This window comes from Narcine bancroftii, chromosome 4 (genome assembly GCF_036971445.1).
Source record: "Narcine bancroftii isolate sNarBan1 chromosome 4, sNarBan1.hap1, whole genome shotgun sequence".
Taxonomy (NCBI): domain Eukaryota; kingdom Metazoa; phylum Chordata; class Chondrichthyes; order Torpediniformes; family Narcinidae; genus Narcine; species Narcine bancroftii.
In genome coordinates this window covers 276,642,782-276,665,430 of record NC_091472.1, presented here as the reverse complement: position 1 = coordinate 276,665,430, position 22,649 = coordinate 276,642,782, and the positions used below count along the sequence as shown (strand labels likewise).

At 41.6% G+C, this 22,649-nt stretch overlaps 1 protein-coding gene across 14 annotated transcripts in view; it reads right to left on the bottom strand.

The window, feature by feature from the left end:
- LOC138761991 (low-density lipoprotein receptor-related protein 1-like) overlaps positions 1-22,649 on the bottom strand; it is a 1,165,126-nt gene that overhangs the window by 293,844 nt on the left and 848,633 nt on the right. For all 14 annotated transcript variants that reach the window (XR_011356692.1, XM_069935089.1, XM_069935091.1 and 11 more), the window contains 2 exons: positions 18,902-19,091; positions 7,619-7,823 (listed from right to left, as the gene is read on the bottom strand). Coding sequence is in view for 13 of the 14 variants with exons in the window: in XM_069935089.1 (XP_069791190.1) it covers positions 7,619-7,823; positions 18,902-19,091 (395 nt within the window). In the remaining variant the exon portion in view is untranslated. The remainder of the gene's footprint in view (positions 1-7,618; positions 7,824-18,901; positions 19,092-22,649) is intronic.

The window sequence follows — 22,649 nt, the reverse complement described above, 5'->3', positions numbered from 1 at the left end:
ATCATCACATTTTGTTTCTTAATCATTACTGAACTGTAATTTACAATGATAATATATTAAAATAATTTAAACATTACAAACTAGGGTAAATACAAAACATGGACAATTTTGCAGTACAATAGATGATGATCAATTGAGGTTTGAATAACTGCCAAATGCTACGGAAAATTTAATATTTTGCAACCTGCTGACTGATGAAAAATTAAAGATGAATGTGAATGGACTGAAATAGCAATGTTAAAATGCCAAATGAATTTAATTTTGCTGGAGATATCTTGTTACTCTCAATTAGAAAGCAATGGCTCATGTCTGAAATTATCAGAAACCAAAAAGTGAGAAAGAACAGATGTCGCCTTCTGCAGCATTCAGCGGTAAACATGGACATCCCTTTGACCCATAACAACTTAACACCCTTGACACTGGGTAATAAAATCCTGAACACCTGAGGTGCCAGAAAGGGATCAGATGTATCAAGGAGTTACAGGCGAAGGCAGCTTCTGCCATTCAAGCAGATGAAGAACAAATACAATTTGTCTAATAGAACATTCTTCTGCTATCTGAAAATAAGATCTTCCTTAAGGGGAAAAAATGGGATCATCTATGACCTTACCTAGATGTAGTAATGTGAAGATTCTAATTTGACTGGGGAATGTGTGTAAATTTATCTCTAAGATGTATTACATATTCCAAAATGAGGACCCGAAGCTGGGCTTACACAGGTCGAGGAAGAGATGGGAATCGGGCTTGTGCACAACAATCAATGAAGAGTGGTGGCAAGACCTGTGTCTGGATGACGTGACTGGAGTCATCAATGCCAAATACAGTTTGGTTCAATACAACCTCTTGCAACAGCTTTACCTCACACCACAAAAATTATATAAATCCAAAGGCAGAAATATCAGAAATGTGCTTTAGGTGTGGTGTGAAGATTAGAATCTTTGTCCACTCCACTTGACTGTGTACTAGGGTGAGACCCTTCTGCGACAACCTGGGGGGGGGGGGGGGCATTCAGAAAAAAAAATACCTAAGTGGATTTTCTACAAGATATGGATTTGTACCTTCTGGGAGATTATTTAGGATATGGGTTTTAGACTGTCCAAATACCAAATTCAGTTCATGAGGTCGTCCTGTCAGTAGCCAGGAAGTGTTTAGCAGTAATGTGAAAGTCCGACTCCCAATTAAATACCACACAATGGAAGAGGGAAATGCAGAATTGCATTCCCTTGGAGAAAATCACATGCAATCTAGTTTTCTAGTTTTATTTATCAGATGTTTCTTTTCATTTCTAAGTTTCTGTTGGTTTTTTCCCTAGGTTTTTATAGGGGTTGTGGACCACACTAGTATTTGTATCTGTATAATTTATATGACCACATGTATTGGGCTGGGGGGTGGGTAGATAAATATAGACTCTGTATGTGAAATGAGTGTTGAAAGGGATTGTGTTGGTTGAATTTTATTGAGTCTATGAACATCAAATATAAAATATAAAATATTCAAAAAAAAGGGACTTCCTGCGATTGCAAAGAATCAATTGTATTCACCATGAATTTTACTGGGCTAATGGACTGCACCACAACTATTTCGATGTATGCTATCAAATCAACATTTCAAGTTAACAAGAAGGCAGATGGAACATTGGGCTCCACAACAAGAAAAGTGGATTACAAAAGGAGGAGCATTTTGCAATATTTGGGGAGATGATGCCTGGAGTAACATTTGCACAATTTGCCTCACATTTTAACCACATCTACGTGCGGTCCTAGATTATTAATTGAGCACTGAACAGAATCAACATGGCAGAACCCGTTCCTATATTTATTGTGATTCAGAGCATGTGTTCAAATCTCGATGATCTTTGACATCTGGGTAATCCATCATAAAATTATGGTATGACTAGATTGTAAAATAAATTACAACATCAAATAGCTTCATCTTCCATCATAAATATAATTCATTCAGCCCTTTTTATTTAAAACAGGACTCAATATAGAGTCATAGATTTCTTCAGGAAGGAACATTCTCTTATGCCTATCTTGTTCATGCCCACCAAGCCTATCCCATTTGCCTACATTCAGCCTGCAACTTCCCTTTTCATGAAGTTACATCTGTCTCTGCATCTATCCTTTCCTTTGGCAGCTTATTCTGCATTAAGGACATCTATAAGAGGCAGTGTCTGAAGAAAACAGCATCAATCCTCAAGGACCCCATCATCAGGCCATGCCCTTTTCATTCTGCTACCATCGGGAAAAAGGAGGCAATAGATGAGCACTCAGCTGCAGAAGGACAGCTTCTTTCCCTCTGCCATCAGATTCCTGAATGAACAATGAACCACAGACCCTTTGACTTTTTTTTGCACTATTATTTAATTTATTTTGTAGGGTGGTTTATATAAATGCTTGCACTGTGATGCAACTGCTAAACAATGATTTTTGTGACATGTTTATGAGAATAAATTCTGATTCTGAGAACCAGCACCTTCTGTGTGAAGCTTCTTCATATATTTCTTCTCTCACATTGAATCTATGCCCTCTAGTTTTAGATTTGCTTATACTATGGTTAAAAAAAACATGACTATTTACCTTATGCACACCCCTCATGATTTTATAAACATTTATTAATCCCACCCTTAGTCTTCTACATGCCAGAGAGAGAGAGAGAAAAAAGTCCATGGCTAACCTAACTCTGTACCTATGCCCCCAAATCTCTTTGTTCTACAACATTCTCAGTGAATCACCCTTCACCATGCAAGTCCAATCATAGTGTTATCAAGTACAAATAACCCACACTTGTCCAAGTTAAATTCTATCTACCATACTTCAGCTAATTTTCCCAATTCTTTCAGATCCTGCGTAATCTTGCAGAACCAAATATCTCCCAGTAGGTACAAATCCATATCCTGTGGAAAATCCACTTTGGTAATTTTTTTTTTTCCAAATACCCCCCGCCCCCCGCCCCCCAGGTTGTCGCAGAAGGGACTCACCCTTGTACACAGTCAGGTGGAGTGGACAAAGATTCCAATCGCCACACCACATCTAAAACACATTTTTGATATTTCTGCCTTTGGTTTATATAATTTTTGTGGTGTGAGGTAGAGTTGTTGCAAGAAGTTGTATTGCACCAAACTATATTTGGCATTGATGACTGCAGTCACGTCGTCCAGACACAGGTCTTGCCACCACTCTTCATTGATTATTGTGCGCCATCGCACCAATTTTGTTGTCATCCGCAAACTTGCTACCTATTCTAATTAAAGTCATTAATGTTGATGACAAACAGTAGACCCAGCACCTACTGGTCTTTAATTGAGCACTGGTCACAGGCCTCCAATCTGGGTAACAATCTTCCACATTCATGCTCTGTCTTCCACAATCAAGCTAATTCAGTATCCAATTCCCCAGCTCTCTTTTGATCCCATACGATCTGATCTTCTGGACCAATCTTCCAATGGGACTTGTTAAAGTTCTTGCTGAAGTCCACATGGACAATGTCTATCATCTTGCTTTTGTAAATCTTATTTGTCACCTCCTTAAAAAATGCAATCAAATTTGTGTGACACTATTTCCCATACAAAAAGTCATGTTGATTATCCCAAAGAATCTTTGCCCTTCCAAATACAACCAGATCCTAGCTCTCAGAATCCCCTTCAGTAACTTCTCTACTAATGATGTTAAGCCAGCAGTTCCTTGGTTTGTCCTTGCAGCTTTTTAAAATAAAGGTAGGTAAATTAATGGAGAAAATTCTTAGAGATAGTACTTATAAACATCTGGATAGACAGGGTCTGATCAGGAGCACTCAACATGGATTTGTGGGAGGAAGGTCATGTTTGACCAATCTGATTGAATTTTTTGAAGAGGTGACTAGGAATGTGGATGAGGGTAGCGCAGTGGATGTTGTCTATATGGACTTCAGTAAGGCCTTCGATAAGGTACCACATGGAAGGTTAGTTAGGAAGGTGCAGTCTTTAGGTATAAATTTTGAGATAGTCAAATGGATTGAACATTGGCTGAAAGGGAGAGGCCAGAGAGTGGTAGTGGATAATTGTCTGTCAGGTTGGAGGCCGGTGACCAGTGGTGTGCCTCAAGGATCTGTATTGGGCCCATTGTTGTTCGTTATATACATTAATGATCTAGATGATGGGGTGGTGAATTGGATTAGTAAATATGCAGACGATACTAAGAGAGGTGGAATAGTGGATAATGAAGAAGGTTTTCAAGGATTGAAGAGGGATTTGGGCTGCTTAGAAAAGTGGGCTGAAAAATGGCAGATGGAATTTAATGCTGATAAGTGTGAGGTGCTTCATTTTGGTAAGAAGAATCAGAATAGGACATACGTGGTAAGTGGGAGAGCATTGATGAATACAGAAGAGCAGAAAGATTTAGGAGTAACGGTACATCGTTCCCTGAAGGTAGAAACTCACGTGAATAGGGTGGTGAAGAAGGCTTTTAGTATGCTGGCCTTTATCAATCATTGCATGGAATATAGGAGTTGGGAGGTGATGTTGAGATTGTATAAGACGTTGGTGCGGCCTAATTTGGAGTTCTGTGTGCAGTTCTGGTCGCCTAATTATAGGAAGGATATAAACAGAGTGGAGAGAGTGCAGAGAAGGTTTACCAGAATGTTACCTGGGTTTAAGCATCTGGAGTATAGGGAGAGATTGGACAGATTAGGTCTTTATTCTTTGGAGCGTAGAAGGTTGAGAGGGGATTTGATAGAAGTATTTAAGATTATGAAAGGGATAGACAGAGTGGATGTGGATAGACTATTTCCGTTAAGAGGAGGAAAGATTAAAACAAGAGGATATGAGTTAAGAATTAAGGGGCAGAGGTTTAGAGGTAACATTAGGGGGAACTTCTTTACTCAGAGAGTGGTAGCCGTGTGGAATGAGCTTCCGGGAGAAATAGTGGCGGCGGAGTCAATTGTATTATTTAAGAAAAGGTTGGACAGGTATATGGATGAGAAGAAGATGGAGGGTTATGGGCATTGTTCAGGGAGGTGGGACTAGAAAGGGGTGTTTGGTTCGGTGCGGACTAGAAGGGCCTAATGGCCTGTTTCCGTGCTGTAATTGTTATGTTATGTTATTAAGAATCTTCAAGGCTTCCAGCATCCCATCGTGACTAAATGACAATGAAACTATTTCTGCCAGAGCTCCAAATATTTCTTCTTTAGCTTCCCGCAATGTCTGAGGGCACATAGTTAGGCGCTGGGTACAGTAAAAACCCCTGCTATTCAGAATTCAAGCAACCTGCTTTCTCTTGCAACAGGCAAAAAAAAAAATTGAGGAAAACAAATACATTTTTTAAAAATTAAAATAAATAAAAAAAAATGAAGTTTAAATTATAACAATAAATGTTCCCTGAAGTAACACAAAAGCATTTGGTGAATATGGGTGCAAATATTCAGTCAGCCACATACCTTGGTTGCACTTTGCTTGTCGCAGCTTTTGAATAAAGTTGTGTTTGAATAAAATGATGCTGCTTTTTATTAGAGTAACTCATTTCAAGTGTCTCCTGATCCCTGCTTAATTAGGGTCTTAATCTTTATTTGCATATTAAGTATATGAGTAAGGCTTTATCTGTAAACTTGGGGGAGGGGTGGTTAATTATGATGGCGACATGGTTCGTCTAGTGGTTAGAGCAATGCTGTTACAGTGCCAGCAACCTGGGTTCAATTATAAATTTAAATTTTATAAGTTACAGGAATTACCTGATTATAATGACTTTACATAATTAAGAGCTACAATCATCTTGACTTAAAGCTGTAATTGTTGTATATAATGTTTCTCTTTTGCTACTGTTGTATCAAATTCTATAACTCCCTCTGTATTTGTGATGACCAATTCCATCATTACCCAGAAATAAGATACACCAATCAAAGCACCCTGTTTTCAACAATAGTTTGAAAACAACAAAAAAAGTGATCTTACATTTCAAATGTAGATTTAGACAGACAACACGGCATCAGGCCCTTTCAGTCCATGAGCCCATGCTGCCCAATTATACCCAATTGACCAACAGGGTGGAAGGAAACTGGAGTACTCATGAGGAGGACGTGAAAACTCCTTACAGACAGCATTAAATTTGAACTTTAAATTAAATTTGAACTTTTAGGAAAAAAACAATTATGATCATTAAACATGTCTTTTGCTACGGGATGCTAATGTGGTATCGACTGATTATTGTGATATGTAATATGACATCTTTTCTCAAGACTGCCATCATTTAAGAAATCAGCAGGAAATGATGGCACAGATAGTTATTCACCCATTATTATTACTCAAATATAAGGTTCCTATCACAAATAATATTCAGTTTCAGGGAGTGCTCATTTAACAGTTTTCTGCATTTAATTTTAATTTTAATTTACTTTTATTGATCAGAAATCCAATTATATCTTTCTGCAGAATGTTGGAAACAAATATTACAAAATATTTAACACACCAAAAATAGCTTCATAGTTAAAATATAAAATAGTAGGATCAATATCTCAAATAGTTCTGTGTATTTGCTTACCCAGATTACTTTACACATATAGAAACCATAACACAGAAATAAGTGGTTTCGCCCTATCAATTCTGTATTTACCTTTCACATTTGAACCCAATTCCCATTTACCATTTTCTTATTTACAACTAATTCTCTGACCTTTGTTGAAATATCTGCATTAACTAAATGTTTAAATTATTTGAATTCAATAAATATTCATCAGTTCATTGTCCTACCTCCTTTACATTTAATTTCACGTCATGCTAAATCCTCAATCACTGCAATGTTTTCGTTGAGCCTCACCAGTCCCTTTAAATTCCAAATATCGTATTCAAAGCAGTCCATGAGCAAGGCTATTCTACTGAAAGCAGTAAATACTAGTTGCATTCTGAGCACAAGAAAACTTTTCTGTTTAGCTCAGAAGTTGTATCTATATCTCAAAAATTTTTTAGAACAGAAAAGTGGAATTCAAGCAAGCAGGTGGTAAAATGAGCACAATATGCCACTAAACATGGTAACAGGATACTTATGTGATTGTAACTGCTGGGCTTTGTCTGCATTCTATCAAGTAGTTACTGACCAAAATAAGAAGACTATCCCACGAAGCAATTGGTTTGCAAAGCCTTGGGTGGGAGCAAAAGAGAAGGCACGTCCTGGAATTTAAAATGCATCGTGGAGCTCAGCTCAAATTTTTAAAATTCCAGAAAGACCCAATTTAATTAAAGTTTCCTCACAAAACAGGTTCATCAGCCTGTCTATGCTAATTTTAAAGAATTTTTTTTTGAAAATCAAAGGAACTATTCAGGCTCTGAATCCTTCATCCATTCTCTTTTCCTGGTGAAAAAGTCAAATTAGACCATGGCTTAAGTATCAACAGATGCCTGCAGATTGGTGTCTTATCGGCTCAGAAGTGAAAGTGCTTTGCAAATTGACAAAATATAACTCGTACTGCCAACATCAACTGCTCAATTCCCAGCAAGATTTAAAACAAACTCATATTTAGTTCACTTGCTCAACATACAGTATGTGAAAATTGGCCGCAGCAGGGCCATGCATAACAAGCACTGGATCAGGATGCCCTATGGTTTGGAAATGGTGCTATCTCTTCAATGTAGAATGTGAAATTGTTAACTTACGTATCTGTGCGTTCCATCATATTCACATCTTTCAATTCTTCCAACAGAACCATCAGAAAAATACAGTTTCTCTGCTCCATGATCAATCGTGAGTCCGTTTGGTGTGAAAATATCAGTGCTAACAATAACTTGGACATTTCCTCCGGAGAGGGTTGCTTTCATTATGCTTGGCTGCTGTTCATTCCAGTTTGTCCAAAACACCAAGCTGCACAAGATAAAACAAATTATCAAATCAAATCTTACAAAATCACATCACAAGTTGTAAATGGCAACTTCAATCTATGTTGAGAAATGCTAAGTGATGACAATAGATTTGAAAATACATGAATAAATAAGCCATTCAAAGTATATTCACTATGGCTTAGTTAAAAAAACAAACAAACACAAACTCTGCTTTTATTTTCCCATATCAGAATCAGAATTTACTGTCATAAGCCATGAAATTTGGTGCTTTTTGGCAGTACGAGCATTCATATAAACCACTTTTGCAACAATAAATTAATAAAAGCCATGCACAAAAAGTAAGGCAGTGTCTTTGGCTCGTTGATTCTTCAGAAATCTGAAGAAGCTGTCCTTGTGCCGCCAAATGCTCGTCTTCAGGCTCTGGGTACTTCCCCCCCTACCCCCCGAAGGAAGTAGAGTGAAAAGGGCGTGGCCTGGGTGGTGGTGTTTTTTGAGGATAGGGTCTGCTTTTTTAAGATATCTTTTAGATGTCCTTAATGGAGTGGTCAGGAGCCTGTAATTTTGCAAGTCGAGTTAACAATCACCTGAAGTTTATTCTTGTCCCGAGAGTTGGCACCTCCATACCAGACAGAAGGCAAAAAGCCAGAATGCTCTCCTCGGTACACCACTAGAAGTTTTTGAGAGTCTTCAGTGACATACTGAATCTCCTTAAGCACCTCACAAAGAATAGCCATTGGTGAGCCTTCTTCAGGATTGCATCAACATGGAGGCTCAAGGAGAGATCTTTGGAGATGTCGTCACCCAGGAATTTTAAGTTCTTGGCCCTCTCCACTTCTGAGCCCTTGATGAGGACTGGATCGTGTTCCCCTGATTTCCACCTGAGATCAACAAATATCTCCTTGGTTTTGCTATTGTCATGACACCATTCAACGAGCTGATCCATCCCTCTCCTACGCGGTTCCTCATTGCTGGTTGTGATTCTGCCGACAACTGTGGTGTCATTAGCAAATTTGTAGATAGCATGAGTAGAGGAGTGAGTTAAACACGTGTCCTTGAGGTGTACCTGTGTTGAGGATTTGTTGTTTCCAATTGGTACTGACTGTGATCTTCTGATGAGGAAGTCAAGGATCCATTTGCAGAGTGGGAAAAAGGGCCCAGAGTTTGAAGCTTCTTGACCAGCCCTGAAGGAGCAGATGTATGTATGATTTGCTGTTTTTGATGTGATTCAGAGCTGAGTGGAGAGCCAGCGACATTACGTCTGCTGTGGAGCAGTTGTGATGAAAGGCAAATTGCAGCAGGTCCAGACCTTTGTTAAGCACAGAAAACAGGCTATTCAACCATTCTACTCTGTGGCAACCATTATTCCGCTCGTGCCATCAAAGTATAAGTTAGCTCTACTGGGCAATAGTCGCTGAGGCAGCTCACACAGTGTGCCCAACCTTTTAACTTCTGTTTCATGGAAACTGGCCCACAATCCTGTGCTGCCCAAGCACAGCCACATGACTGATTAACCTACCTCATACTTATTTGGAGTGTGGGAGGAAACTGGAACACTAGAGGAAGCACATAAGAACACAGGGAAAACATACAGACTCCTTACACACAGTGGTAAATTTGAACCCAGGTTGCTGGTGCTGTAATATTATTGTGCCAGCTGCTATGTGAAAGTACTTCTCAGTACCTTTCCAGTATTTCTTGTTTCTTTTTGTACTTCGTTAACTTTTTACCTTACAGTTCCTTCTCCATCCACCTCTCTCCTTCTCACAGCCCTTCCCCATTCAACTGCTGAATGCAATACATGTAATTTTACCTCATTCCCCCCCCCCCCCCACCACCATTCAAGGATTTCCAAATGCTGCTGCTGGCATCTCAATGAGGACAGGTTTGTGCTCTCATAATTTCCCCCTCTTGAATTCCAGAACAAGTTCCTTAGTTTTGCCAATGTTGAGTGCAAGTTCGTTGTTGCAACACTGCTTGACGAGCTGATGTATCTCACTCCTGTACGTTTCCTCATTTCCATTCTGTGATTCTGCCAACAATTGTAGTCACATCAGCAGATTTGTAGATGGCAATTGAATTGTGCCCAGCCACAGAGTCATGGGTATAGGTTGAGCAGAATAAAGCACGCATCCTTAAGGATGTTGGAGTAAATGTTTTTCTGATTCATACTGACTGGTCTTCCAATGAGGAAGCCAAGAATCCAGTTGAAAATGGGGGTACAGATGCCAAGATTCTGGAGCTTGTTGACGAGCAGTGAGGGTATGATAGTGTTGAAAGCTGGGCTGTAGTCTTTGAAGAGTAGCCTCATGCACATGTTGCTGAAGTTGAGGTGATCTGGAGCTGAGTGGAGAGCCAGTAATATTGTATCTGGTGCAGAGCAGTTGTGATGGTAGTCAAATTGCAGATATTTACTTAAGTGTGAGTTAATTCTGGCCATGATCAGCCTCTCAAAAAAATTAACCACAGTAAATGTGAATGTTATTGGTCTCTTTTTCACTCTACCCCACCAGATTCCATCTGTCTTGTTTATTTCTTGTTTATCTACCTGTCCATGTCTCCCATCCCATGGTGAGACGGAGGATGGGGAAACCCATGAAAAGAGCACACCAACTAAGGATTGAATCCTTCTCTCTGGTTATGAGGCAGCTGGACAAAATGCTGACCCACCATGCCATTCCTATTGCATCGTCGTCCACAATGCTGCCTTTTCTTGCCTCAATAATATGTCAATAAGTTTCTCCCTATTTTCTGGCCAACATTTATATCATAATGAATATAATTGAAACAGATAATCTAACCATGTATCTGATATTTTATGCAATATTTCATCTAAATTTTCCCTTGCTTTTTGGCAATGCTGCCGGTCTGCTGATGGACCTGATGAGAACAAGGAGAACAGACCCAGCACTGCTCCCCAGATTTCTACTGCCTGGTCCAACTACTGATGACTCCAATACAGGCTTTAACTGACCTATTAAAGGAGCAGATGGTGTTTTATATTAAAATCCTGCAACCACGGATTCTCAGCCCAAGATGGTGGCGTCTATGTTTGTCTGCAGCCTTGAAGGATTAGACACCGGGGAAGCAAAGAACATGCAGGACATCAAAAAACAGGTTTACCACCATTCATTTGAGAAGGAAAAGCAGAGGAGATGACACTATGGGATGGTGGTCATGGTGTGGGACCAATGAGGGGCTGTATGGCTGAAGAACATACAGATGGCAGGCAATTGATGAATTGAGATAAGGAACTGTTACCTCAGGTAACAGGTTACTGGCAAATTGCAGCCAAAGGATACATACCAGGCTGTGGACTTGTGGAAACTGGATTGAGATTGGCTGAAGGACAATTTGGGAGAGTGTCAAAGATGTAGTAACTGATATACAGTTGAGGGAAATATATAGTCATCCATTTTGGCATAAAACGTAAAGGTGTTGACTGTTTCTAAATCGGGAGAGAGTTCAGAAACTGGAAGTCAAAAGAGTTCTACAACAGGATGCAGTGAAATGGGATTCACTGGTAGGGCATTGTGCAGAATGCTGGCTCCTCCCCCATGTTCCCACATAAACCCCTGGTTTCCTACCTAAACCCAGAACCCTTCTGAAGACTACTGTGAAAACCTACCCATCGTAATAAGTTAATAAAAGCATTTGTTCTCCCTCCAGTTGTGAGAGTTTTTATTCATGCTACAATTTTATTAGCTTATTCCTTAAAAAAAAGACCCTCTGTCCGCTGACGCAACTGAGGAGCTCACATACTGGCTAGACTGCTTGCAGGCCAACTTGAACATGACCAGAGATTTCTTCCACACCTGTGAACTCTGGAGGTCCATATTCATTTAGAGAGTAGGAACAAAAGGGTATGCAGTCATCAGGGACTGCACAACATACAATGCTGCCATCAAGGGGTTGAAGGCTAGGTACCTGAGGTCGCAAAATTAGATCCTAGCAAAAAATCAACTTGCTCTACATCGCCAACAGCCAAGAGAGACCATCAGTGACTACCTGCTGGATCTGTGAATGCTTGCCAAGAAGTGCAGGTACGAAGTGGCGATGGGCCATGTTCGTGAGGAAGAAGAGATCCAAAACATTCTAGGCGCGGGGGTCCACTCGAGGTACATGAGGCAGTGACTGCTTGAGTTGGGAAAGAAGGACCTGGCTAGCCACATTGAACTGGCCAAATCAATGGAACAAGCCAAGCTCAAGAACAAAAACCTTGAAGCCAGAGAGCTCGCTCACCCAGGTGAGCCCTTCCAATGACCAGCTTCTCCCACTACTCCAGCCCTAACAGCTGCCACTTCCCATGCTCGGGAGTGCTCCTGTGCTATGGAGTGCTTTATCTGTGGCAAGAGCCAGCATCCCCGATTTTGTTACACAGCTAAAAACTCAGTGTGTTCCAGCTGTGGCAAGAAAGAGCATTGGGGAAACATGGGGAAGTCCGTAGCCTGCACTGCTCCCAGATCCAATTCCAGCTGCAAGCCATCTGCCCTGAATTCACCCGAGCCCTCATTCCGGCTACACGCCTACGAAGATTAGCAGTGCCAGTGAGGAAATGGCGCAAAAAGGCTCAGTAGCCATCTTGCCGTGACCCAAATTCAACTCAGTGCTACCTTGTTAGAGGAGGAAGGAGGGCAGCCATCTTGCAACACCACAAAGTCAACACCATCTTACCCACGCAGGGCAATCCAGGATGGTGGGACCACTCGAGTAAGCAGTATGGAGTCTCCGGGGTCCTAGCCTCGGTGGTCCTAGATCAGGACAGACCTCACCAGCTCAGCAACTCCATAGTGACTATGAAGGTAAATGGACATTCCACTAAATGCCCAATTGACACAGTCTCTATTGAAAACTTAATAGACTTATAGACTATGCAAGAGCACAACCTAAAGATGTATCTTCCCAATTATCATATATTCCTTGCATCCCATTCGTATTCTACGTGTATTCAACAACATTGCATCTGTCATTTGAAGAGGAGGGAATTCTGTAAATTGCCCCTGTTTATCCTTAATGAATTGTGTGCTCCGCTGTTGTGTGTCACCTTAAAAGCATAACCTTGAAGTATTCTGGACCCCTCTCCCTGTAACATTTTGGAATGGAAGGCCTCTAAAATCAGAACCCACATGCAGCCTCTTCACACTTAATATCGACCATCCCCCCCACCTCTCTTCCTGAATCTGTCCTCGGACTGCAAACCTATTGCTACCATGAGCAGGAGATTGAGATTTCATAGTCTGAGATACAACGTCTGCCTGATGAAGGTATCAAAGAACCTAGCACCAGCCCGTGGAGAGCACAAGTGGTAATAGTAAAAGAGGAAAAAGAGTCCAGGCTAGTAATTAACTATAGGCAAATTATTAATCGATACACACTCCTGGACACATATCCCTCTCTCTTGAATTTCGGACATGGTGAATGATATAATGCAGTATTGGGTTTATTTGATCATCGACCTGAAAGCTGCTTATCAGCAGCTTCCAATCCATTCTGTCTATATATGACATTTGAGGATAACGGTCGTCTCCATCAATTCTGGAGGATCCCTTTCGGTATCACTAATGGGGTTTCTATCTTCCAAAGGCAGATAGACAGAATGGTGGATGAGTATGGGTTGAAGGCTACCTTCCCCCTCCTCGATAATGTCACCATCTGTGGCCACACCTTGGAAGACAATTACGCCAACCTCCAGAATTTTCTCCATGCGGCGAAAGCCCTGAACATCACTTATAACTCTGACAAGTGTGTGTTCAGGACTAAATGACTGGCTATTCTTGGCTACGTGGTGGAGAATGGCATCATTGGGCCTGATTCAGATAGAATGATCCCACTGTTAGAGCTCCCCGTTCCCAGGACTACAAAGGCTTTGAGGAAATGCCTGGCGTTTTTCACACATTATGCCCAGTGGATCTCTCAATACGATAAGATTCGCCCACTCTTAAAAGCCACTAATTTCCACCTCTTGGCTGAAGCCGAAACGGCTTTTAACTACTTCCAGAACCACATTGTGAAAGCCGCCATGCACAGTGGATGAGAATGTAGCTTTCCAAGTGGATAGTGACACTTCGAATGTAGCCCTGGCCACTACCCTCAACCAGGCAGGCAGGCTGGTTGCATTTTTTTCCTTGAATATTACAAGGCCACGAGCTCCAGAACCGATCAGTGGACAAGGAGGCTCAAGCCATTGTAGAAGCCATGTGGCACTGGAGACACTACCTGGCTGGTAGGAAATTTATGCTCCTCACTGACCAGGGCTCAGTCACATTCATATTTAATAATGTCAAGAGGGGCAAAATCAAAAGTGACGATTGCTAGGTGGAGGATTAAGCTCTCCACCTACAATTATGACATTGCCTATTGGCTAGGAGCTCTTAATGACCCTTCAGATGCCTTATCCAGAGGAAGCTGTGCCTCTGCAGACATTGGCCAACTGCAGTCTCTGCATAATGAGCTCTGCCATCCAGGGGCCACCCACATGGCTCATCTTGTCAAGGCATGCAATCTGACCTACTCCATAGAGGACATCAGGGAAATGACCAGGTCTTGCCAGGTCGTGTGCCTAGTGCAAGCTACACTTCTATCACCCCGCAAAGGCACACCTTATTAAGTCATCTAGGCCCTTCGAATGGTTCAATGTTGATTTTAAGAGACTTCGCCCCTTCATATCCAGACATGTCCAGTTCGTCAGTCATAAAGGCCTTAGATTCCATTTTCGCCCTGTTCTGTTACCCCAGTTATATTCATAGTGACTGGGGCTCATCCTTTATGAGTGATGAGCTACATCAGTACCTGCTGGTGAGAGGCATCGCTACAACCCCTTGGAGAATGGGCAGGTTGAAAAGGAGAACGCCATGGTCTGGAAGGCTATCAATCTGCCCCTAAATTCAAAAGGCCTTCCAGACTCACGCTGGATGGAAGTCCTCCCTATGGCGCTCCATTTATTCTGGTTACTACTATGTACCGTGACCAACACTACTCCTCACGAGCTCCTATTCAATTTCAAAAGAAGGTCAGCATCGGGATCCCAATCTGGCTCACCACCCCTGGTCCAGTCCTTCTCAGGAAGCATGTGAGGAGAAGCAAAATTGACCCCATGGTTGAAACTACTCCATGCCAATCTCATTACACGTACGTGAAGTACCTAGATGGCAGGGAAGTCACCATCAGGGACCTGGCACCCACCGGAACAGAGGGTCCGTTGCCACAGGTGCCCTGCAAGCCATAGAGTTAATTCTCACCACCCCCAGTTAAGGCCTCAAGGGAATTTGGTTTAGGAGGAAAGTGCATCCCCCTCTACCATTGAGCCGGACACCCAGCCCGTCTTTCCTCCTTCACAAGGGGACCAGGAGACCTCAGGAGTCTAAGGCCCCCCGGTGCTAAGGCGCTCCACCAGGATCTCCAGACCCCCCCCAGACTGCTTACATCTGTAAATTTGTAAATAACTGTGTATTTTTCAACTTTTTTTCTGAACCCTTGTTCTCTGTCTTCATTCACAGACCCTAAATTCTACAAGAAGGGGTGAATGCAGTGAACTGGGATTCACTGGTAGTGTGTCGTACTGATGGCTGGCCCCGCCTCCCTGCTCTGCCCCATCTGCTCACATATAACCCTGGTTTCCTGCTTAAACCCAGACTACTGTGAAACCCTACCCATAGTTATAAGCTAATAAAAGCGTTTGTTCTCCTTCCAGCTTTGAGAGCTTATATTCACACTACACAGAATTCCCAAAAGGTTAACTTGCAGATAAGGCAAATGAAATGTTCACCTTAATTGTAAGAGGATGAGAATATAAACAAAACAATGTAATGCTGAGGCTTTTGAAGACATTGGTTGGACCACATTTGGATTATAGTTAGCAGTTTTGGACCCCATGTAGAATGTGCAAGCATTAGAGAGGATCCAGAGGAGATTTATGAGAAAGATCCCAGGGACTTTTGATGGCTCTGGGCTTGTACTCACTGCAGTTTAGAATGATGGGGGGGGGGGGGGGTGGTGGAATTTCATGAAAACCTACCAAATTCTAAAAGGCAGCATAAAGTGAACATTATGTGTCATTTCTAATTGTGGGGTAGTCTCGGTCACAGCTTGCAAATAAATGGGTATCCCATTAAAACAGTGGAAATTTCTTCAGCTCGAGTGTGGTGAATCTGTGTAACAGATAGCTGCTGAGGCCATCACTGGGTATATTTAAATTGGAGATCAAAATGTTCTTGATTAGTAAGAATATCAAGTGTTAGGGAAAAGGGCAGAAAAATGGGGTTTAGAGGAAAAATGCATCAGCTATGATTTGAATGGTGGTTTAGACTTTACAGGCCGAATGACCTTCTGTTTCTCATGGGACATACATGATATGAGATTAGTATTTAGTTCTGCTTTAAAATCAGGACTTAATATTACCCCTTGGCATGCAAATATTTTTGTTCTTTACTTGGGTTTAGAAACATCTGAAAATCAAGGGAAGAACAGCAGAATAGGAAATGAAACACAATCTATTTTTATCTACTGTCTTTACAAGTTAAAATCTGGCACCACATTAAAAAGATTCAACAAAATTCTTCTCAAAAACGAATTCATTAAAGTTTTTGGGCACTATATAAAAGTAGCACATCCACCTAACATAGTTGTAACATATTGTGTGTGATAGTGTATGTTACCAGTACTTACAAGGAAAAAAAATCTTGTAAAAATATGAACATTGTCCACAGGGAATTGATTTAAGACCCAGGCCTCAAAGAGGAGAAACAATTTCACTACATATGGCCGAGATGTATTCATAATAATCACCTAAGTCATAAGAAAGTTTGATCTATGAATTACATTTTCTGAGAATAACAATTTTGAACTGATTTCCAGAGAATGAAGGATTAACCTCTGCTGAAGGCAGAAAAATTATTATATAGCAATATGTCCCTATCTTTATTCACAAAATACTAATAACTTGAAAATCACAATCAGTTCTTTTTAATGGAAGGGGTCATAAGAACAATGCTTCTTTGAAAACCGATTAGATATAGCAAGATAAAACATCTGTTTATTCCCCCCCTGAGATATGTCTCATATTATCCGTTTGTTACCAGAACTTGAAAAACAAGCAATTCAACAATATTTTTACATGAATATTTTTGTCTTCTTATCTGAGATGCTTCAGCAAACTATCACAGTTTATTTTCTTTAAAATATTCTGCATACTCCATTGTGGTCATGAAGGCATTGAAAGGGTGGGCAGTATTGCACAAATGTGACCTCTGTTTCTCTTGTACAAAAATGGGTATGAAAGGATGCAGTATATTGCTCTAGAAATCCTTCTGCAGCCTCGTTGGTGACTGATAAGTCCGATGCGGGACAGGGAGGCACGGATGCAGCGGTTGCAAGGGAAAATTGGTGGGTTGGGGTTGGGTGTTGGGTTTTTCCTCCTTTGTCTTTTGTCAGTGAGGTGGGCTCTGTGGTTTTCTTCAAAGGAGGTTGCTGCCCGCCGAACTGTGAGGCGCCAAGATGCACGGTTGGAGGCGATATCAGCCCACTGGTGGTGGTCAATGTGGCAGGCACCAAGAGATTTCTTTAAGCAGTCCTTGTACCTCTTCTTTGTGCACCTTTGTCTCGGTGGCCAGTGGAGAGCTCGCCATAGAACACGATCTTGGGAAGGCGATAGTCCTCCATTCTGGAGACATGACCCACCCAGCGCAGTTGGGTCTTCAGCAGCGTGGATTCGATGCTTGCGGATTCTGCCAGCTCGAGTACTTCGATGTTGGTGATGAAGTCATTCCAATGAATGTTGAGGATGGAGCGGAGACAGCGCTAATGGAAGAGTTCTAGGAGCCGTAGGTGATGCCGGTAGAGGACCCATGATTCAGAGCCGAACAGGAGCGTGGGTATGAAATCCTTCTAATTATAACTGAATTGTTGTGCTATGATTATCCAAAGCATATGTTAGATTATAAAAGCATCAACAAATCAGCTCTGTGATCTTTCCAGAATATATCGATTTTTATATGTTTTACTGTGGTAACAAACAAACATTTTTTTTAAAATAAAGGGTTCCAAAGAGTAATGTGACAATGCAGCTTGTCAAAAAAAGTTAACTAATAAAAATATATTGCTGCAGAAAAATGGATCAGAACTCAATCTACAGGACCACAAGAGAGGGAAAGTGGAGAACTGGAATCTCCTTTCCCCCCTTCCCCTCCCCCATCAATGAGATCTACTGTGTCATTGACTGATGAGGATGCGCAAAGTCATTGAGGACCATTTCCACCCTGCACACAGAATTTTTCAGCGGTTTCCATCCAAAAAAAAAAGATACAGGACTATCAGTACCAACACTACCAGGTTGAGAAATAGCTTCTTCCCAGGGGGCAGTGAGAATGCTGAACAACCAAAGAAACTGCTCACTGTAACTATCTGAAACTCTCATATTCACAAAGCAATATTTATTTATTTATATGAATACTTGTCCTGCACATGTATCGTTTGTTCTTAAGTGCATTACGTTTGGTTGCGTGTCTGGATATTTTGCACCGAGGACCGGAGAATGCTGTTTTGTGCAATCAGAAGATAATAAACCTGACTTCTAGCTTTTACCCTGTTCTTTTGAAGGAACAGTGAAATGGAAACAAGATAATTACAGAGGTAGAAGCTGTTCATTCATTTGTATACAAGCAATGACAAGTACCAACACATAACTCGGGGCATTTCAGACAGCAAGAGAAAATGAGTTAACTTTTTTAGGTGGAAGGCTCTTTCTCAGAACTTCAGAGACCATTGACCTTCACCCATTTACCTTCATCTATTTCTGGACATCTGAAATGGCCTCCTGAGTGATTCTTTCAATTTTTTAAAAATTTTAGATTTCTAGTCTCTGCATTTTTTTCAATTTTCATTCACAGGGAGCACATTTATTGCTTGCCTTCTCAGTCAGGGATACTAAAAACAACAGACTACAACTCTTACATGTCAAGTTAAGACACGTTATTAACTGTTGCAAAGTAAATTAATTTTTTTTAAGTTGTAGCCTATTCACATTATCAAGCTAATTGGAAAGTGGTGGCATACAGTAATAGCAAAGAGATTGAATCTAACGAGCTGCTTAAAAATAAGACCTCTTACTTGTGACACTCATCCAATGCGAGCACATGAGGATGGTCATCAGGAGACATGGCAACAATAATTTCTCGGTCAAAAGCTCCTGATCTGCTTTGGTCAATTGTATGCCTCGTGAGAGTTGATGTTGTTGAACTTGTCCAATAAAGGGTATCCCATGCCTTGTGATATGCCAAGCCTTCAACTGAGCCTACATCTGTAAATTAAAGAGTGTGCAGTCAATTAGAAATATCACTGGTCAGGAACATTTACCAATGTAAATCAGGAAATAAATAATGGTCTATAGTCGAACATAAACTTATCAAGATCTTAACAAATAATAATTTGTAAAGTAGTCGTACCAATATGACTAATTGTAATATTTTGAGGGACCTGAATGTGAAATATCAGAGACAGTTTGGAATTTAATTTTCTAGATGCATTCACTGAATTTTAATTACTGCAGATAGAGGAATTGTTTTAATAAAACTGGATGATATTTTCTTCCACATAATATGCACTAAACATCAGCCTCAACTAATGAAATAATTAAGCTACCCTGTATCATTGCGTGTGCAAATTATGGCTCTTTTTAATAACAAGAACAATGAATTGCCATTTTCAAACAATCCAAAGACATTTTCAAAAGGACGACAGCAGCAACTAAATACAGTGAGATCCCTATTACCTGGAGTTCAAGCAACCGACGGCCTCAAGCAACAGGCAAAAAAAAAATGCGGAAAATAAAAAGGTAAAAAAATGAAAATTAAAAATCGGCACCCCTTGTGGTTAGTTCGCCAATCACGCAACATGCAATCTCAAACAATTGGCAAATTCTACCAATCCCCATCGGTGTTGGTTTTTTTTAGTATACTAATAAAAGCAGCTCAGGGTTGAATCCAGAATCACTGTGGATCATATCTGACATTGACAAGCTGTCGAATATTGGAGTGTGTTTTTCCGTGGAGAGTGCAAGTGCAAGTGGTAAATGTGGAAAATAGGTTAAGGATACTAAATGACTATAGCCAAACTATTAATCGCTACATACTCCTGGGCGCCTACCCCACCCCCCCCACCTCATATTTTGGACATAGTTAATGATATTGTTCAGTATTGGGTGTATTCAGCCATCTACCTGAAAGTTACCTATCACCAGCTGCCAATCCATTCTGAGGACCATCTACATATGGCATTTGAGGCTAACTGTCATCTCTATCAATTTCTGAGGGTCCCTTTAAGTATTACTAACAGGGTTTCTATCTTCTAGAGAAAGATGGACAGAATGGTGAAAGAGTATGGGTTGAAGGCTACCTTCCCTTACCTCAATAACATCACCATCTGTGGCTACACCTTGGAAGACCATGACGCCACCCTCGAGAGTTTTCTCCATGTGGCGAATGCCCTGAACCTCACTTAAAACTCAAACAAGTTCGTGTTTAGGACTAAACATCTGGCTATTATGGGCTGTGTGGTGGAGAATGGCATCATTGTCCTTGATCCTGATAGGATGCACCCCCTGTTAGAACTCCCCATCCCCAAGATTACAAAAGCTTTGAGGAGATGCCTGGAGTTTTCCTCATACTATACCCAGTAGATCCCTCAATACACTGTTAAGGTTCACTCTCTCATAAAAGTCACTAATTTTCTCCTCTCGGCTGAAGCCCAAACGGCTTTTAACTACCTCTGGAACCACATTGCGAAAGCCGCCATGTATGTGGTGGATGAGAATGTACCTTTCCAAGTGGAAAGTAATCCTTTGGACATAGCCCTGGCTACTACCCTCAAGCAGACGTGCAGGCTGGTTGTATTTTTTCCTAGGACATTACAAGGCCCTGAGCTCTGGAACCCATTGGTGAAAAGGGAGGCTAAAGCCACTGTAGAAGCCATGAGGCACTGGAGACACTTCCTGTCTGGTAGGAAATTTACACTCTTCACTGACCAGTGCTTGGTCACATTCATGTTTAATAATGTTAAGAGGGGAAAAATCAAAAATGACATAATTGCAAGGATCAAGCTCTCCACCTCCAATTATGACATTGCCTATCGGCCAGAAGCCCTTAATGACCCTCCAGATGCCTTATCCTGAGGAAGCTGTGCCTCTGCACATACCAGTCAACTACGGTCTCTGCATAATGAGCTCTGCCATCCAGGGGTTACCCGCATGGCTCATTTTATCAAGGCACACAATGTGCCATACTCCATGGAATATGTTAGAGAAATGGCCAAGTCTTGCCAGGTCTGCACGGAGTGCAAGCCACACTTCTATCGCCCCGCAAAGGCGCACCTGATCAAGTCATCCAGACCCTTTGAATGGCTCAGTGTTGATTTTAACGGGCCTCCCACCTCCACGGACGGGAACACTTTCTTCCTATCATTGATGAGTACTCCCACTTTCTGTTCGCCATCCCATGCTGTAAGGTAAAACATCATGAGATGGGAATGTGTAGGGAGTTACCCTGTACAGGGCAGTAACAAGAAGGGGAGGTGTCCTTGTACTCCTGTTAGGTAAAACATCATGAGATGGGAATGTACAGGGCTGTAACAAGATGTGAATGCATCCTTGTACTTACAAGATAAGAGAGACATTGATGGATTGAGAGGCAGGAAGCTAGCAGGGAAAGGATAGCAACAGTTTTAGTCATTGGACAAGTAATGATATGATGATGTTCTAAGCACATATCCAAGTTTAAAAAATCACCATTTTACTGATAACGGCAGAATGCATTCTCCGACTAACATGGTTAGTCGCAAGTGTTACAATCCGGTAATAAAGAACAAACAACCCTGATTTCGACTCAGCCTGGTGTTTGTCTCACTCATTCATGAACAAAGCAGACCTAACAATGCCCAGACATGTCCAATTCATCAGTTATGAAGGCCTTTATCCTTTATGAGTGATGAGCTATGACAATACCTTCTGGTGAGGGGCATCGCGTTCAGTACAGCTATTAGCTATAACCCCTGGGGAACAGGCAGTTTGTAAAGGAGAACATCATGGTCTGGAAGGCTGTCAAACTGGCACTGAAATCAAAAGGCCTTCCAGACTCATGCTGACAGGAAGACCTCCGCATGACCCTCCATTCCATCTGGTCACTACTATGTACTGTGACCAACGCTCATCCTCATGAGCTCCTATTCACTTTCAAAAGAATTTTGGCATCAGGAACTACAGTCCCAGTCTGGCTCACCATTCCTGGTCCAGTCCTTCTCAGTATGCAGGCGAGGCGAAACAAGACTGACCCCCTGGTTGAATGGGTGAAACTACTCCATGCCAATCCCAATGTGGACACCATCTCCATCGGGGACCTGGCATCCACTGGAACAGAGGGTCCATTGCCTCAAGTGCCCTACGAGTCATGGAGCTCATTCTCACCACCCCCAGTCAGGGCCTCGGGGATCCGGTTCAGGAGGAAAGTGTATCTCCTTCCATCGTTGATCCGGAGACCAAGCCCACCTCTCCTCCTGCACAAAGTGACCACGAGACCCAAGGAGTCCAAGGCCCCCTGGTGCTAAGGGGCTCCATCAGGATATCCAGATCCCCAGACTGCTTAAATTTGTAAATAACTATATATATATTTTTTATCACTTTTTTCTGAATCCTTGTTCTCTGTCTTCATTCACAGACCCTACATTCTACAGAAAGGGGTGAATGCAGTGAACTAGGATTCACTGGTAGTGTGTTGTGCCAAAGTCTGGCTCTGCCTCCTGGTTCCGCCCCCATCTTCCCACATATAACCCTGGTTTCCCACCTAAACCCAGAATCCTTCAGAAGGCT